Source organism: Tamandua tetradactyla, chromosome 1 (assembly GCF_023851605.1).
Source record: "Tamandua tetradactyla isolate mTamTet1 chromosome 1, mTamTet1.pri, whole genome shotgun sequence".
Lineage (NCBI taxonomy): Eukaryota > Metazoa > Chordata > Mammalia > Pilosa > Myrmecophagidae > Tamandua > Tamandua tetradactyla.
In genome coordinates this window covers 228,962,792-228,981,885 of record NC_135327.1, presented here as the reverse complement: position 1 = coordinate 228,981,885, position 19,094 = coordinate 228,962,792, and the positions used below count along the sequence as shown (strand labels likewise).

Below are 19,094 nucleotides of genomic sequence, written 5' to 3'. Positions count from 1 at the left end.
TTTTTTCCTTACTTAAAAGCTTTCTCAGAGTTGCTGAATGCAATACACAATGGTAAGTTATATTAGACTCTTCTCTGGTGGTTCATTTATTGCAATAGTTGCCTTTCCTAGGGAACCCTGATTAAAAGCCTGCATGTTCTGTTGTTTGGATGAAATCTAGTTCCCCAGGGAGTCATTTGTTTAGCATGTTAGTGAAAACTTCGTGGCTTGCCTAGAGTAGGAGGATAGATCAGTAGTTTCTCAGTTTGGCTTTTATTATCTCTTTGTAAGACAAAATGATAATAATGTTGTTCTAACTTTCTGAAAGTTGTTTTCTTTATTTTTGTGAGTAGATTTTGTAGTTGTTTTTGTTTGTTTGTTTGTTTGTTTGTTTAGCTCTTTATTGCCAGTGCATTTAGTAATTGATACCTACACAGGAATTTGCTGTGAATTTTATTTTTGGCTTTTAGTTTGTTAGTGCATGGAATAGTATTACTAGTTTACGTCTTTAGTGAATAAGTGAAAGACGGCCTTCAAATGATGTCTAGTTGGGCACCAATTTTTTACAGTGGAGGTACATTTTCTGCAGGGTTGGTTCTGATATCAGCTTGTAAGGCATATGCCATCATTTTTTACTTTTGCACCCTAATCACAGGGTAGGTCATGTTTTGCAAAGGTGTTGAAGGATTTCTACAGCATCCTCAAGGACCGTCTTTAATCTTGATATTCAGTAACTCTCTTGATTCTGGTGTCATCTTTGTTGATTTTTTTTTTCACTTATTAACTGATCTAACCCTTATTTGTTTAAGATTGTATGTGATTCTGAGCAATTTTCCAACACTTTTTCATTAACTTTGTGAAGTCTTGTATATTTTGCCAATGCAGTTTGATTTGCAGTAGACTGTCATTGGGTTTGGATTATATTGCCAGATGTTTCCATTCTCCATACCCACAGCCAGCACAAGACCAATGGCATAGATATTAGTGTTGATCAGAGGGTCTGGGTGATCCGAGTGGGAAACTAGTATTTTTAAGTGATTGTTTCATTAATGAATATATTTATTTACAGTTCTTGCTTCCCCTTGCAACCTGTAACTGCATTGGTTTATATAATACCTGTAAGCGCATTGGTTTATATAATACTTGAGATTTACAAAGGAACCCTTGAATAATAGGTATCTAAAGGAAAAAGGGATTGAGGGTGTTCTTGAGAGTAGTGTAAATATGTTACCATTCTTCAATAAGTAAGAATCAAAGCTGATGGGATAATCAGCCTTTTCAGTTTGCATAGGTAAATTTAGACTAGTTCTTTAATTCTTGGAATATTAGTGTTTGGAGGCATGCTGAAAGCTTAAAAAAGTACACTTGGGATAACAAGAAGATAGACATTATAGAAAGCAATTGTCAATGAACTTTCGCATAAATCCTTTGATGTTATTAATTTATAAAGTACTGGATTGTGTTAATCTGATGGGGCAATTGTTATATTTTTCTGTAGGTGAGTGAAATTAATGTTATGGGATTTTCTTTAAAATATTGGGCTTTACAGTGTTGAATTTGAGAAAGAGTTCTATATCAGAGTAGTCAAATGCTTATGTTTTGGGAGAATTTTAATTTTAATAGCAATGACAAGTGGTAACTTTTAGTCTGTAGAATAGGGACAGGCTGGGGAGTTTCTCTTGAACATGGAAATTCTGTATGTGTTTTGTTTCTTAATTGTCAGCTTTAAAATTTGTTCTTCTTCATTATATTGAGCATTAAGTAATAAAGAAGGTGTTGAGACTTGCCAGTGGGGGAGGAAGGGAAAAGAAGAATTTAGAATTTGGATAATTCTCTTGTATTAGTTTTCTGTGGTAACTGTAACAAATTACCACAGATTTAATGGCTTAAAACAATGTGAATTTATCATCTTATAGTCCAGTGGTTCAGAAGTCTGACGTTCCTCGGGTGGTCCACATTCCTTGGCTAGTGTGGTACTCTGTTAGTTTTCTAGGCTGCTTAAAGCCTGACCCAGGAAATGGGTCAGGCTAAAAACAATGAGAATTTATTCTTTCATGGATGAGGCTGAAATATGTCCAATTCAAGGCATCAAGGAGGTGCTTTCTTCCTGGAGACCACCTTCTCGCAATCCTTGGCTTCTGTGCCATGTGGCAAGGGCACCTGGCAGAGCCTGCTGGACTCGTCCTTCTCTTTCAGGATTTAAGGGTTTCATTGCTGTCAGTTTCTTGTTTCCATGGCTTTCACTCTTCATTCCGATTATAAACGACTCTAGGCATAGGATTAAGTCCCATCTTGGATGAGGTGGGTCACGGTTTAACTGAAGTAGCCTCATCAAAAGATTCTACTTACAATGGATTTACACCACAGGAATAGATTAGATTTATGAACATGTTTTTCTGGGGAATTTGTAGCTTCAAACAACCGCAGAAACGACCAAACTGTTTTTGAACCCTGTAGCGTTTTACATTGCCACCAGCAAAGTATGAGGGCTCCTGTTTCTTCCCACTCTCACCAACACTGGTTATTTTCTGTTTTTTTTTTTTGTTTTGTTTTGTTTGTTTGTATTAGAGTCATCTCTGTGGGTATAAAATGTTATTTCATTATGATTTCGATTCTAATGACTAATATTGTTGAGCATCTGTATACTTATTGGTCATTTGCATATTTTCTCTAGAGAAATGTCTACTCAAGTACTTCGCTCATTTTAAAATTATTTTAAAATATTTGTTTTTATATTAAATTGTTTAAATAGACTGTTATCATATATGCCATTTACAAATAATTTGCCCCATTCTGTAGATTGTTTTTTTACTTTCTTGGTATTATCCTTGGGAGTACAATTTTTTTTTTTTAATTAAGTCATACTTATCCAATTTTCTTTGTTGGTCACGCTTTTGGTATCATATTTGAGAAACTATTGCTTAATCTGAGACCTTGAAATTTAACATGTTTTTCCCTAAGACTTTCCGGGATTTAGAAGTGGTTTGTCCCAGCACCGTTTATTGTTAAGATAATTCTTTACCCATGGAATGATCTTGACCCCTTGTTAAAAACCTACCAGGAACAGGCAACAATGGCTCAGTGGCAGAGTTCTTACCTGCCATACTGGAGACCCGGGTTCATTTCCCGGTGTCTGCCCATGTTAAAAAAAAAATCTATTGACCTATTGGTCATTCCTGGTCTATGCATCTCCCCCCCCCCAAAGCAAACAAACAAAAATTCAACAAATGGTGCTGCAATAATGGAATACTCAATGGAAACATACTAAAATGTGACCCTGCCATATAGCATACCAAAAATAATAATAATAAATAAAAGATGCATGAATATCTATTGATCATACATGTATGGTTTTATTTCCAGTCTCTCAATTTTATGTCATTGATCTATAGGTCATCCTTATGCCAGTGCCATCATGTAATTATGGTAGCCTTCTTGCAAATTTTGAAATCAGTACTTGTGTGTCCTCCACCTTTGTTCTTTTCTTCAAGATTGCTGTGGCTATTTGGTATTTGGATTCCTTTGTATTTCTGTACGAATTTTAGCATTGATTGCTAAATAAAAAGGTAGTTAAATTTTGATGGGGTGGCATTGCATCTATAGATCAATTTGGGTAGTTTTGGCATGTTGTCTATAAGTCTTCCAACCCTTGAACACGGGATTTCTCTCCATCTATTTAGGCCTTTGTCTTAGTTTGCCAGGACGAGTATTCACACAGTTGTTGGCTTAAGTAATGAGAATTTATTATCTTACAGTTTTGGAAGCTAGAAGTCCAAATTTAAGGTCTCAAACAGGCCATGCTTTCTCCTAGAGTCTGTAGTATCCTAGTGCTGGCTTGCTCCGATGCTTGCTGTTCGTAGGCTCGCATCTCTGCCTTTTTCATGTGGCTTTCTCCCTCTGGTTTCTTCTTCACCTGCTCAGTCGTCTGAGTATCTGTCTAGATTTCCTCGCTTTATTAGGACTCCGCTATAGAGATACCTGATTCAATTTGGTGTCTTCTGAGTAGGATCTTTGAAGATCCTATTAACAAATGAGTCCATATCTTCCTAAATATTTTATTCTTTCTTATCCTATTATAAATAGAATTTTTTCTTAATTTTATTTATTCTTTCATTCATTTTTTGGGTGCATGGTCTGGGATTGAACCTGGGTCTTCTGCATGGAAGGCGAGCATTCCACCACTGAACCACCCATATACCCTTTAATTTTCTCTCTATAGGTTGATGTCATTTGTAAAGAGATATGGTTTTATTTCTTCTTCTCCATTCTGGACGCCTATCATGTCTTCCTCCTCTTCTCCCCCCACCCCCTCCTCTACTCCGCCTTTCCTTTCTTTCTTTTCTTTTTTTTGTTATTGCTTAAATTTCCCTGCTAGAAAGTCTAGTACAATGTTGAATAGAAGTGGTGAGAGTAAACATCCTTGTTTTGTTTCTGATTTTAAGGGGAAAGGTTTCAGTCTTTCACCATTAAATAGGATGGTTTTGCATGAATGCCCTTTATTAGAATGAGAAAATTCCTTTCTGTTCCTAGTTTATTGAGTGTTTTTAATCATGAGAGTGTTAGATTTTCTGTACATTAATACAAGCCTGTAGTATTTTTCATTTATTGGATGTTACATTGATTAAATTTTCTGTGATGAAACAATGTTGCTTTCTTGAGATAAAAATACATTTGCTCATGGTAAATAATCGTTTTAATGTGCTGTTGAATTAGGTTTGCTAGTATTTTGTTGAGGATTTTTACATATATATATATATATTTTTTATTTTTTATTTTTATTTTTTTGCATAGGCAGGCACTGGGAATCGAGCCTAGGTCTCTGGCCTGGCAGGTGAGAACTCTGCCTACTGAGCCACTGTAACCTGCCCTACATTTATATTTAAAAGGGTTATTAATCTGTACTTTTTCTCTTCCTGTGTTGTCTTTGCCTGGCTTTGGTAACAGGATAATACTGACCTCATAGAATGAGTTAGAAAGTATTCCCCCTCCTCTTCTAATTTTTGGAAGAGTTTGAGAACAGTTAGTGTTAATTCTTCTGTAAATGTTTGGTAGAATTCCCCAGTGATACCATCTGGTCCTGAGTTTTTTTTTGACTTAATGTGTTTACTTGTTACAAATCTATTCATATTTTTTATTTCTTCTTTTGTCAGTTTTAGTAATGTGTGTGTTTCTAAGAATTTGTGCATTTTATTTCTGTTGTCTAACTGTTGACATACAATTGTTTGTCATATTCTTCTATAACCTTTTTATTTTTATAAGGTCAGTGGGAATGTCCCTATTCTAATTCCTGATTTTAGTAACTCAAGACTTCTCTCCTTGTTTTCGTAGTAATATTACCTAAAGATTTGTCACTTTAGTTGGCCTTTTCAATGTTTTATCTTGTTTTCCTAGTCCTTGCTTTATCTCTGCTCTAATTTTTATTATTTCCTTCTTCGTGCTTGCTTTGGGTTTAGCTTGCTTTTCTTTTTTCTAGTTTCTTAAGTTGGAAGGTTAAGTTATTGATTAGAAAGCTTTTTTCTTTTTGAATGTAGGCATTTACAGCTATAAATTTCCCTCATAATGTTCGGTATCTTTTATGAGTTCTTTGTCTATTTAATTATTTCCCCCACCAATATTCTCTTTATTTTTTTATTTCTTATCTTACATAAACTCTGTGGGCAAATATTTTATGTATGCATGCCTGTAGCTGCAGTTCTTACTTATACTCATTAGATTCCCAAATGCATGCCTCTAATTTGTACTTTCCCAGCAACCTACCGAATCTTACCTCTTACATTACTCTTCTGAGTCTGCTTTTCTTCTTGTCTCCCTTCTGCCTGTGCCGCTCCCATCCGCTTGCACGAGAGTTGTGTCAAGGAGTTATCGCCCAAACCAGGATTTCACTGAAACTTTCCCCTCTCCTTTTTTTCAGTCTCATGTTTTTAGAAAATGTTTTCCTATCATTTGTCACTTTAACCATCCTTTACATTTCTCTTGGCCCTGCTTGGTTAAGGTGTTTGTTTGTTTAACGTCTTTTATTATAAAATATAACATATATACGAAAAAGAAAAGAAAAGTGAAAGCAATAATTTTCAAAGTACACTCCAGCAAGCAGCTATGGAACAGATTTCATAGTTTGGTATGGGTTACCATTCCACAGCTTCAGGTTTTTCCTTCTCACTGTTCCAAAACACTGGAGGCTAAAAGAAATATCAATATAGTGTTTTATCAGTCATACTTATTTGTTAAATCCAGTCTTCTTTGTATAACTCTGCCCTCTCCTTTGATCCTTCTCCCACTCTATAAAGATCTTTGGGCTATGCCCTTTCTCGCTTTTTCGAGTTGAAAAAGGGTATCGAATAATATAGGCTAAGGGGATGGGATTAGTTAATGTTCTTGGAGAGGTTTGCCTGGGAACCCTCTGGAGATAATGGGTTTCAGGAAAATAAACTTAGTGCAGGAAACTTTTGTAGAATCTGAGCCCTAGGTGTCCTTTAGGGTTAATAGGTATGGTGGTGGTTGGGGTTTGGCAATCCATGGCAATTAGCAGTATCTAGCTGAAGCTTGCATAAGTGTTGCCTCCAGAATAGCCTCTTGACTCTATCTGATCTTACTTAGCCACTAATATCCTTTGTTACCTTTCTTTTCCCCCTTTTGGTCAGGAAGGCATTATTGATCCCACTGTGCCAGGGCCAGGCAGGCTCATCCCTGAGAATCATGTCCCAGCTTATCAGGGAGACTTTCACCCCTGAATATCATTACCCCAAAAGGAAGAGAGTAATGATTTTCCTTGCACAGTTGGGCTTAGAGAGAAAGAGGCCACATCTGAGCAACCAAAGAGGCTTCCTTGGAAGCAATTTTTAGAGGCAAAATTATAGGCAGTCTTAGCTTCTCCACTACAGAAATAAGTTTCATAAGAACAAGCCTCAAAATCAAGGGCTTGGCCTATTTTCTTGTTAGTCTCCAGTGTTTGTGAGAGAGTTTCCCAGATGGGGAAGTTTAACAGTTCCATATTTTTTCTCCAGTCCTCCAAGGGAATTAAGTTTTACTTAATTTACATTTACATGAATTACAGAAATTTTACGTAAATTTCTCATCTGAACTCTTTCAACAGATTTCTAGCCTCATTCTATTATCCAGTCTAATTTCTACATGCTTACCAGAATGGATAGTTGATGTAAAATGAAAATCAGACCGTGTCACTTTCTTACGTAAAACCTTTCAGGAGTTTCTGCTGTTTATGGGATAACATTGCTACTCCTTAGTGTGGCAGATGGAGTATTTTGTAATATGGCATTTATCTGACTCCTCAGCTCACCTCCTTCTCTCTCTATCCTAATATTCTGTCATTATAAATTATGTCTTGTTTCCTGACATGCTCTGCAAAATCTGTGGTTTATATAAACTGGGTTTGCACTGATAGTGTGGCTTTCCTCATTTCTTTAGCTACTGAATGTCTCTCAGAGAGAACTTAATTGTGATCGGTCTTTTGGAGAGTGTAAAATAGTCACTGAACTTTTGATTCGTGGTGTTTTCAGGAAAGGAAATAAGAATGTTATCAATGTAAAGAAAAATGTGTTTTAGCAAAACATCTCCCCAATCTCAAAAAACAAATTATGTCCAATCAGATAAATTTTTGGATGAATTTTACAGGATTTGAGGAATTTGTAAAACTTTTAAAAATTAAAGAAATGATGTTGAAATGTTTGTCCCCACAAAGGTAAAAGGAAATAGAAAAGATAGGACAGAGAGAAAGAGAATGAGAGAGATAATATTATAAAAATCTTTTAGGAAATTATGGACACTTTTAAGACAAATTGAAAAGGCAAAGTAGTCATTTAAGTATTTTAAAGAACATTATATGGAGGGTAAAGTTAAATAGATGCCTGTGATGTAAAAACACTTTCCATTTTATAATACTTGGTTTTGCAGTGATTCCTTGGAATCAGCCAGCTTGAGTAAGAGAATTTAGAGTTCATGATCTACTAAAATGTAAGCTTACCTTCTCTGTTTCTCTTGGTCTGTGTATTCAGAAGGCAGTAATGACTGAATGAGGTACACACATACACACACACACGCACACACATTCACACATTTGCAGATTACAGCGCACTTTTGTAGTCCTCCTGGTTTCCAGTTCCACACTTCAGAGATGATTTTGCTCTAGTGCTTACCAGGATGTTTAGTAATTTGTTTGTTTACAAGTTTGTCTCTTTCACTAGACTATAAAGTCATTTTAGGTAGTGATTGGTTTTTTTTTAATTAATTTTTAAATTAAAAAAATATATAACAACAAACACATTCTTAACTTTTTTTTTTTTTTTTTTTTTTTTTTTTTTTTTAAAGGAAAGACAGAGAGAAGGAAGGAAGGATAGAAGGAAGGAAGGAAGGAAGAAAGGGAAACATTTTTAAACATTTTCTTGTTTCATTGTATTCTGTTTCTCCGTCTTTGTTACATGGGCTGGGGCCGGGAATCGAACCGAGGTCCTCCGGCATAGCAGGCAAGCACTTTGCCCGCTGAGCCACCGCGGCCCGCCCACATTCTTAACTTTTGATCATTCTGTTCTACATATATAATCAGTAATTCCCAGTATCATCACATAGTTGCATATTCATCATCATGATCATTTCTTAGAACATTTGCATCTATTCAGAAGAAGAAATAAAAAGAAAACAAAAAAATTCATAATACCATACCTCTTACCCCTCCCTTTCATTGATCACTAGCGTTTCAGTCTAAATTTATTTTAATTTAGATAAGGGGAGCATCAGACACAAGGCTTTCACAATCACACAGTCTCATTGTGAAAGCTATATCATTATATAATCATCTTCAGGAACCATGGCTACTGGAACACAGCTCTACATTTTCAGGCAGTTCCCTCCAGCCTCTCCATTACATCTTGAACAACAAGGTGATATCTGCTTAATGCATAAGAATAACCCCCAGGATAACTTCTTGACTCTGGAATCTCTCAGCCATTGACACTTTATTTTGTCTCATTTCTCTCTTCCCTCTTTTGGTTGAGAAGGTTTTCTCAATCCCTTGATACTGAGTCTCAGCTCATTCTAGGATTTCTGTCCCACGTTGCCAGGAAGGTCCATACCCCTGAGAGTCATGACCCACATAGACAAGGGGAGGGTGGTGAGTTTTCTTGTTGTGTTGGCTGAAGAGAGAGGCCACATCTGAGCAACAAAAGAGGTTCTCTTGGGGGTGACTCTTAGTAGGTTACTCTTAAGTAGGCTTGATCTATCCTCTGTGGGGTTAAGTTTCATATGAACAAGCCCCAAGATTGGGGGCTCAGCCTATAGCTTTGGTTGTCCACACTGCTTGTGAGAATAAGTGATTGGGTTTTTACCCATCTTTATCAGCATTTAGCTCATCATCCAATTGGTTCTCAGTAAATGTTGAGTGAACAAATTGTTGTCAATTGCTAAACAATCCTTGAATAGGTTTAGTTTATTCTTGCTAATATGCACAATTTATTTGAGAATTGAACTTTGCATTAGGTAGTCTTTTTTCTTTGAGTAGTAAGTTTTTATTTTTTTATTTGCTGTAGTAGTTGAGTTGCTTAATTTGTTTGTCTGTTGGCAGTTCTCACTTTTAATATGATTTTGAAATAGTGCACTTAAGTAGCTAAAGAGCTTGGATCTATTTTCACAGCAGTATATTACTAATTGATTTTTGTGTCCTGTTTATTGTGCTTTTAAATTCCATTATAATTATTATGTTTGTGGTTTGTCACAACCATGCTCATTAAACAAATCTCATTTGATGGAGGAGGGAAGGTAACATTAACTGATTATTCATAGCGATCTGCTGTAGTATGAATGCTAATTGACTTAGAGGTGAGTCTTGTCCCTCAAGACTAGAATCCTACTCAGGTCTGTCCAACTAGTTGTAGGAAACTGGATCTCTGTTTTTCACGTGTCCCCTTTTCATTTCGTGGGAACATTTAATGGTATGTGTATCAGGTTGTTAAGCTCCCAGAATGGAATATACCAGAAAAGGAGCAGCTTTTAAAAAGGAAATTTAGTCAGTTACAAGTTTATAGCTCTAAGGAAGTTGAAAGTGTTCAAACTAAGACACCAACAAGAGGTTACCTTCACTCAGGAAAGGCTGATGGTTTTATTGAACACCTCTGTCAGCTGGGAAGACTGACTGGCGTCTGCTGGCCCCTTACTCCTGGATTCCGTTGCTTTCAGCCTCTGTTCCTGTAGGGGTTCCTTACTTTGCTTCTCTGGGGCTGGCTTTCAACTCTTGGCTTCCCTTGACTCTCTCCAGGTTCTGGCTTGCTTAACATCTCATATGGAGCCACATGGCAACTGCAGTTGGGCTCCAAACTTCCCCAAACATCTGTCTGTTTGTTCTCCAAGTATTAGCATCTGTTCTGAGCTCTATCCAAAATGTTTTGCCTTTTAAAGGACTCCAACAAACTAATCAAGACCCACCTTGAATGGGCAGAGTCACATCTGGATCTATTCAAAAGGCCACACCCACAATTGGCCTGCCACACCTCAGCGGAAGTCAAAAATTTCCACCTTACAATATTAAATTGCAAGTAATAGAAATGGCTGTTCCCACAAGATTGGATCAGGATTAAAAACATGGCTTTTCTGGGCACATTATATTTTCAGATCAGCACAGGGTGGTGGGAATCCAAGAAGAGAGATGAGTGATCCCCAGGTCTGTACCAGTGCTGCAGTGTGTGTCAGTTGAGAATCCTGCAGGTAATGAGATAGTGCTGATGGAAGGTGTCACTGTCAGCAGTGAAGAGTTGGTCTAGATCATCCCAGATCTAATCTTTTTTAATCAGAAAAGACTTATTTTTCCTTATTAATTCCTTAGTTGGAGTATTACTTACATATTAAATTGTCACATCCCAGGAAATAGCAAATGGTACTCTTAACTTCCTGTGTGCACACCGTTTATTTCCTCAGTATTTTCTGCCCTCTTTACAAGTATGAGAAGTTTGTTCCAATATAATGCTATTGTGGATCACTTTGGTTAAGACAATTAGAAAAAAATGTAGGTGAACAGGTCTTGGGAGGAGCAAAAACTGCACAGTGCAGTGGTAGAGGGTGAGAAAGGTAGCTGAAGGAAAGTAAACCCAGACCTTGGAATTGCTCTCCAGTGAAATGGGAAGCTGAGATGGATTTGAGGCAGACAGAAGATGTGCATGGAAAGGCATGAAGTTCTGGGTGGGGTAGGAGAGTATTTGGCCAGCATTGCACAGCCATGCTAAGTAACATAAGACAAAGACTACGGATGAGGCAAAAAGCTGCTTTCCACCTCACACCATCCAGGCTGCTTGGTCTCTTGCAAGTCAGTCTCGGTTCTAAGAGGGTAGGCTTCAATGACTCTTATGTGACAAAAACAGCAAGTTGTTAACATTTGGATGGTGACTCAGTCACTGTGGATAAAAAGTAATTTCCAGTGTACATATTAACTGCTACAGGCAAAGGAATTTGTAAATGCCTCATTGAAGCAGGAAGAAAAGCAGAACCTGAAAAATTCTTGTCAGTGAGGCAAGAGGTAGTGTAAATGGAAATGAATTGTTTAAGAACTACTTTTTAATTGATTTAAGGTGGTAATGCCATTAAATATCTCTCAATTTAGAGTACTGCTTTTTTAATTTTAGTAAAAATAAAATAAATTGATGAGGTTTTAAAATTTCCATACTTTTTCTTTTAGACGCTAATCCTCCTGCTTCTCTCCCCACCCCCATCCCAAAATTTAAAAAATTTCCTCAGCTTGTCTGTCATGATAGTTTTAAGGAACTGGTGATGAAATAAAATCAGAAATTAAAATATGACGTTTCTTTAGACAGAGATGACAGTTCCACTTTAAGCAGGTGCTTAAATTCATAGGTATGTACCAAACTCGTGTGATTTTAAATGCAGTAGTGTTCAATTAGTCCAAATGTAGCTTAGACAACTTATCATATAAAGCAGTAATGGGACTCTGTAGTGACAAAAAGTGATGACTGAAAAGAATTATATATAATCTTGGATCGTAAGAGGGATGAACTGTGTTATCATGTTCTTATTGTTGTACTTGTTTGGATTTTGTCATACTGGTTAAAAGCTGGTAGATGTGTTTAGGATTTCTGTATCTGCTTACCTGCCAAGGTGCCTAGATTTTTTAAGTTCCCTCTCTGCATCTGTAACCCTTCCTTCATTGATGTAATTTCAGAAGACTCTGATTTGAAATAAGTCTGCAATTCTTTAATGTATCTGTCAAATACTTCTGGACCAGTTGACAGTGATCCTGTGAATTAGAGAATGGGCTTTCCTGCTGTTGCCTAACAAATGTGTGCTTTCACTTGATCACTTGATCCCATTTCCTCCCCTGAAAGTCCCGGATTCGCACTCTAATCACCTAACCTGGCAGCTGTGAGTTCCTGCATTGTGGAGCTTTTCTTCTGAAGATTTTCTTAGCTGTTTTTTGCATTTGACAAGCATATGTTAAGTTCTTTCTATATATATATATAAGTAAAATATATATATGGTTAGTTGCTTTGGGGAGCTAAGTATCTTCCTTCAAGGACTATAAAACCTAAAAGGAAGATAAATAATATATGTAAATAGCAGTCTCAAGTTATTTAGTTATAAATTCCTTAATGACCAGCAGTATAGTAGCTCAGGGAAAATTATTTGCAGTTGAGGGAATGAGAGATGTTCAGAGAATGTACCCTTTGAGCTGATGCTGAAAGAATATGTAACATTTAGATTTGTGAAAATAGGGATGAGAGAGATCCCCAGTCTGTCACACACATATAGCACAAGCAGTGGCACAGAAATGTGATATTTTATACTGGCCGTGTAAAGTGATAGTGACATTGATATTTTATATGAAATATATGAAAAATAACAGCTGTACATGTTAGACCAAGGAGCTGGGGGAAAAGATGATAAAGCATGTTCTTTAGGAGAATAGATCTGGCAAGTAGTATGTAAGAGAATTGAAAAGAGCTAGTGCTGGATCAGGGAGATCAATTAGATTCATGTTATAATCTAGCAAATCTGCATGTAGGGCAACCTTTCATTTTATTTTCATACCCAACTGTCATGCATATAGGAGGGCGTGATAAAAAGACGCTTAGGTATACAAAACTAAAGAATGTCCTGTGACACATTGAAAAAAATTTTGGGTAAAGGATTAAATCAGCAGAGAATCAAAATCAGGAGGTGCTTCAAGAACTATATGAAATAGAGGTGGTTAAATAACTACAGTGAAGTGTGTTGTTACCTTTAAAAAGTTCAAAGAGAAAATGTATCTGTAATAACCCAGAATGGAAAGCCTAGATAATTAGATTTAACATGGGGTGCCTTTGGGGTCAGCAGGAGTGGGGAGGGGAGAAGGGCAGGCACAGGCTGAGGGATGAGAGGAGAACAAGGGATGTGAAGGCATACCCAAAGAAAAATTTAAAAGATGGAAGAAGTGGGACAAATTTAAATAATACATTGGCATACCTGAAGTAGGTCCACATTATTCAGTAATTTTAATTAATGTAAATGAACTAAAACTCATTTGTTAAAAGACAAAGATTGACAGATGGGAATAAAAAATCCAGATATATCCTGTTTATCTATAATGTTTATGAGAGAAAAAAGTAAATAAATTAGGAAATTACATGCTATAAATATGAAGTAATTTCTATCAAGTTACATAAAGAGCTCAAATTCGTAAAGAAATGAGAAAATCTTCAGGCTCACTGTTAGTTTAAAGATACATATTAAAAGAATATGTTATCAATTTTGCTTACTAAGTTGAAAATTACTTCTGAAATTATAATACCCAGTGCTTAATAAAATTTGATGATACTTTATACATTATGGCATCATAAATTAATAAGCTTCTTTGAGAATAGCTATTTCTCAGTGTTCATATCCTTTATCACAACTTATTCAATAGTCACTTTTATTTATTGAGTGATGCCATCAGAGAAGTGTATGATCCTGCCTTAAAGGTTAAATGTTGAAGAGAAAAATAAGTGAATTAAGTAATTATAATGAAGATAACTGCATGGTGAAATACAAATAAACCTGATGGTAAATGTGAAATGCCTCTTGAGGAGGGTCAAAAAGAACTTAATTGGAAGGAGATGGCTTCTGCCCTAAGGAAATGATACAAATGTGTAAAGGCTAGACTTTACAGGGAAATTTATGATAGCAAAAAACTGGAAGTACCCTGAATGTAAAAACTGCACACATTTCTTGCTGCAGCTCCTGGATTTGATTATCAGTTAAGATTTAGGAAGTTTATTTAGCAACTTGCTGGTATTTCTATAATGTATTTCCCAGACACCAAACCCAGAACACCAAACTGTACATACATTATGCCGAAAATCATATATACATGGCAAAAAGACTGTCAGTTTCTTATCACAGGGCTCTTGTTTTCATAATTAGCCCCGGATCTATTTAGAAGAGTAAGAAATAAATGAATGCAGAATAAAGTATTATAATAGCCAAAATAATCATCACTGTTATGTTAAAATTATAGGTTTGAGAGTCTTTTTTTCCTTGTCTCCATTTTTTAAAACTGAATCTGGTCATTGCCACTACGTTTTTACTTAAAACGTAGAAAAGCATTCACGAAGAATGGCATATTGTGTTTGTTTGTTTTCTTAACTTTTTTTATTGTGTAATATGTATACAAAGCAAAGAAAGAAAAAAAGCAATAGTTTTCAAAGCACTCCTCAAGGAGTAGTTACAGGACAGATCCCAGAGTTTGTCGTGGGCTACTATACCATCCTCTCAGATTTTGCCTTCTAGCTACTCCAGAATATAGGAGGCTAGAAGGAATAAATATTTTTTTATCATCACAATTGACTTTTTTTTCTTTTTTGTGAAAAATAACGTATGTACAAAAAAGCAGTAAATTTCAAAGCACAGCACAGTTAGTTGTAGAACAAACATATTTCAGAGTTTGTTTTGGGTTACAATTCCACAATTTTAGATTTTTACTTCTAGCTGCTCTAAGGTACTGGAGACTAAAAGAAATATCAATTTAATGATTCAGCAATCATATTCATCTGTTAAACCCTACCTGCTATGTATAACTCCACCATCACCTTTGATCTTTCTCCCACTCTTTAGGGATATTTGGGGTATGGCCATTCTAACTTTTTCATATTGGAAGGGGCTGTCATTAATATAATAAGCAAGGGAGACGGAACTAGCTGATGTTCTGGAGAGGCTGGGCCCTCTAGGTTTCAGGACTTCTGTGGTCCAGGGACCTGTCTGGAGGTTGTAGGTTTCTGGAAAGTTACCCTAGTGCATGGAACCTTTGTAGAATCCTATGTATTGCACTAGGTGTTCTTTAGGATTGGTTGGGATGGTTTTGGTTGGGGATTGGCAAGTTATGATAAGCAGCAATGTCTAACTGAAGCTTGTGTAAGAGTGACCTCCGAGTAGCCTCTTGACTCTATTTGAGCTCTCTCAGCTACTGATAACTTATTTGTTAGACTTCTTTTCCCCGTTTTGGTCAGGATGGTATTGTTGATCCATTCCTAGGAGTCATCTCTCGTTGCCAGGGAGACTTTCACCCCTGGATGTCATGTCTCTTATAGGGGGCAGGGCAATGATTTCACTTGCAGAGTTGGGCTTAGAGAGAGACCACATCTGAACAACAAAAGGGGTACTCCAGAAGTAACTCTTAGGCATAGGTATAGGTAGGCTAAGCTTCTCCATTACATACAAAAGCTTTGTAAGAGCAGGATCAAGGGCCTGGCCTATTGATTTGCGTGTCCCTAATGTTCAACACAGTATCAGGGTTTTCCCCAGTGGTAAAGTTGAATAGTTCCATATTTTTTCTCCCTTCCCTCAAGGGACTTTGCCAGTACTTTTTGATTATCAGCTTAGTATATTCTGAGATGTGTCCGGGCATTGTATTAAGCTATACAAGATTAAAGGCCCTCATTCTTATTCCGGACTCCTTGTGTTTGGATTGTTTAAATGATCCATCCAGACAGGTTGAGTTAGATTATGTGCTGCAGAATGTTTAGATTTTGGACAAAATATAACTTTCTTGCTTTGGTTTCAAAGAGTAGAAGAGGTTCTAAAATATAGACAAGGGGTGTTCCTTACCCCTTGCATGATCTTATTCCCAACATGATCGGCTTCAATCTTAACTCTAAATACCAGGTTATACATATATATAACACCCTCTCAAAATCCACTAACAATAATTATCACTCCAGGCTAAATGTGACTACTATAAGAACTTACAGTCTAGTCCCCTGTTATTATAAGTATTTTCTAAATGAGACCATACAATAACTGCTCGTTTTTTTCTGGCTTACTTTGCCTCGCCAAATGTCCTAGAGGTTCATTCACAATGTTGCATGCCACACAATGTCGTCCCTTTGGTAGCAGCCCAGTATTCGATCAGGTGTATACACCATCGTTAACAATCTACTTCTCAGTTAGTGCATCCTTCAGCCACCTCCATTCATTAGGCATCATGTATAATGTCCAAAGTCAGCAATCCATCAACGCTCTTAAATTGGCATAATTTCATTGTTGCCAAGAGAAAGATAACTAGTAAACATACCCTCAACAAATAGAAAATTTAAACCTCCCCTTAACTCTTGTCCCCCGTTATTTACTCCTGGTGTTGCTGTGGTATTGTTGATGTTTTCCTATTAAACATATCCCATAGCATGCAATAGCAGTTTTCCCCTATACCCCAATACCCCAAGCTTATATACTCTTTGTACAAGATGCATACCTTTGATGTAGTTCATGCAAGAACTTATTTATATTTCTAGTGTTAATCAATCAGGGACACATAGGTCTATACAACCCCTTTCAATCATGTTTACTTTCAATATGGTAATATTACTTATAGACCCACTAGTGAACGACCTTCATTTCTATCTGTTCTCTTACATTTGAGTTCAACCTCATTAGCTAACTGTTAGCTAACCTCATATAGCTTCTGTGTATCTCTAGGAACATGAACCCCCACCCCCCAGCATGTTCTATATTATAAGGCTCTGATTTTACCTTTACCATGGTCATAAAAGTGGAATCATTCAGTATATATCATTCTGTGTCTGGCTTGTTTCACTCAGCATTATGTCCTCAAGGCTCATCCATCTTGTCATGTGCCTCAGGACGTCATTTCGTCTTACTGCTGCATAGTATTCCATTATATATATATATATACACATACATACGTACATACATACACACACACGCACATACTGCATTTTGTTAGTCCACTTGTTTGTTGATGGGGACTTGGATTGTTTCCATCTTTTGGCAGTTGTGAATGATGCTACTGTGAACATTGGTATGCAAATGTCTGTGTCATTGCTTTCAGGTCTTTAGGGTATGTGTATATGTATATATACATATACCCATACCCCGTAGTAAATTGCCGGGTCATAAGGCAACTCTATATTTAGTTTCTTAAGGAACCACTAAACTGTCTTCCATAGTGTCTATACCATTATACATTCCCACCAGAAGTGCATAAATGTCCCAATTTCTCCACATCCTCTACAACATCTGTAGTTTCCTGTTTAATAGCAGTCCTTCTTCTAGGTGTGAGGTGGTATCTCATGTAGTCTTGATCTGCAAAAATGAGCACATTTTTTAGCCCTCTGTATTTGCTCGTCAGAAAAATGTGTATTCATATCTTTAGCCCATTTTATAATTCAGTTGCTTGTTCTTTTGTTGTTGGGTTGTATGATTACTTTATGTACAAGGATATCAAACCCTTATCTGTTGTGTGGCTTCTTCTGCTTTTAAGGGTTTATGTGATTGTATTGGGGCCACTGGATAATCCAGGATAATCTACCTGTTTCTAGGAGAGTTCAGTACCTTAATTCAGTCTGTAACGTCCCTTCACAGCAAGATGGAGATTAATGATTGATTGAATAACTGGGTAGGGGTATGCAAGCAACATCTGGGAGGCAGCTTATCTTTAGAGTCTGCCTATCAGAATTCCAGGCTCATCTTTATAATCTATTAACATATTATATATATTGTGTTTTTCATTTCTCATTTTTTTTATTCTTAGGTATTTAATCATTTAATGTATTTACCTGATAATTTTTACCTGCCATTTCTATTTTACTAGGTTCTTGAAGGACGGTGTAATTTTAAAGTTTGTGTTTGCTGAATTTTAATCGTAGAGATTGCTTTTTTCCATGTTTTCTCATTTTGGGTTGTGAACGCATTTTACAACCTGGGTTGAGTATGTGTCCCTTCAGAGAGGTTTCAAGTTTGCTTCTGCCCGATCACTCCCAGCCATGACACTTCCCCAGCTGAAAATAGGGTGCTCTTTCAAAAAGAAATGAGGAAGAATTCTGAGCAGGTAAATACAACAGAAATAGTCTGGTATTTCCTCTAAGAGGCCCTCCCTCAACTGCTCATCTCAGTTAGGTTAGACTTCAGTCTGTTTCAGTATGACCCTGATGGCTGTGTAATTGCTTACTTTATATTTGCTCCAGGATTGCAAGGATGGTCTCTGTTTCTTTGTGGTAGTGTGCTCAGCATGTAGCGTTGTGTCTGGGCAAAAGAGGCAAGTGAATATTTGTAAAATGGAGCCAGTTGTTCAGTATTCAGTTGATTGAGCTGATCATATAGTGTTACACATTTAAAAAGATTTATAATAAAAAAAGAAAGTATAATGATTTAGGGAACCATGTATGTTGAATGAGAAAAGGATTAATAATTCTATATGGAGTGTAAGTAGAGTCAGCTGTGGAAATCCAAACAAAACCATAAACTATGTACCCTTATGTTTGAAAGTACAGCAAAGTATCAGCCTATCATTGTATTTGTGGATGATTTTCTCCTACTTTTCCATATATTTTGAATTTTTAATAAATGGTTGTGTGTTCGTTTTATAACTTCAAAGGGAGTATTTCGTAATAAGTACAATTGTCCATCTCTGTATAAAAATAGAGCAACTTGCAAAAAGGCTAAGGCTTGCTCAGAGAGATTTAGCTATACCTGTGGCCCATCTAGATGGCCAAGAGAATAGTCTCAGCAAAGAGTGCTCTCGTGTAAATCTTACTTTGCCCTGAGTGAAAAATGTGTGACCATGTGGAGACACATTCCACAATTTAGAAAGGGAGTGACAAAGATAAAGAATGTTCTAAGTGTTTATTTAT

At 36.6% G+C, this 19,094-nt stretch overlaps 1 protein-coding gene across 1 annotated transcript in view; it reads left to right on the top strand.

The window, feature by feature from the left end:
* MLLT10 (MLLT10 histone lysine methyltransferase DOT1L cofactor) overlaps positions 1-19,094 on the top strand; it is a 250,202-nt gene that overhangs the window by 180,555 nt on the left and 50,553 nt on the right. Inside the window, 1 exon segment of the mRNA XM_077154301.1 lies at positions 20-52. Coding sequence (XP_077010416.1) covers positions 20-52 — 33 coding nt within the window.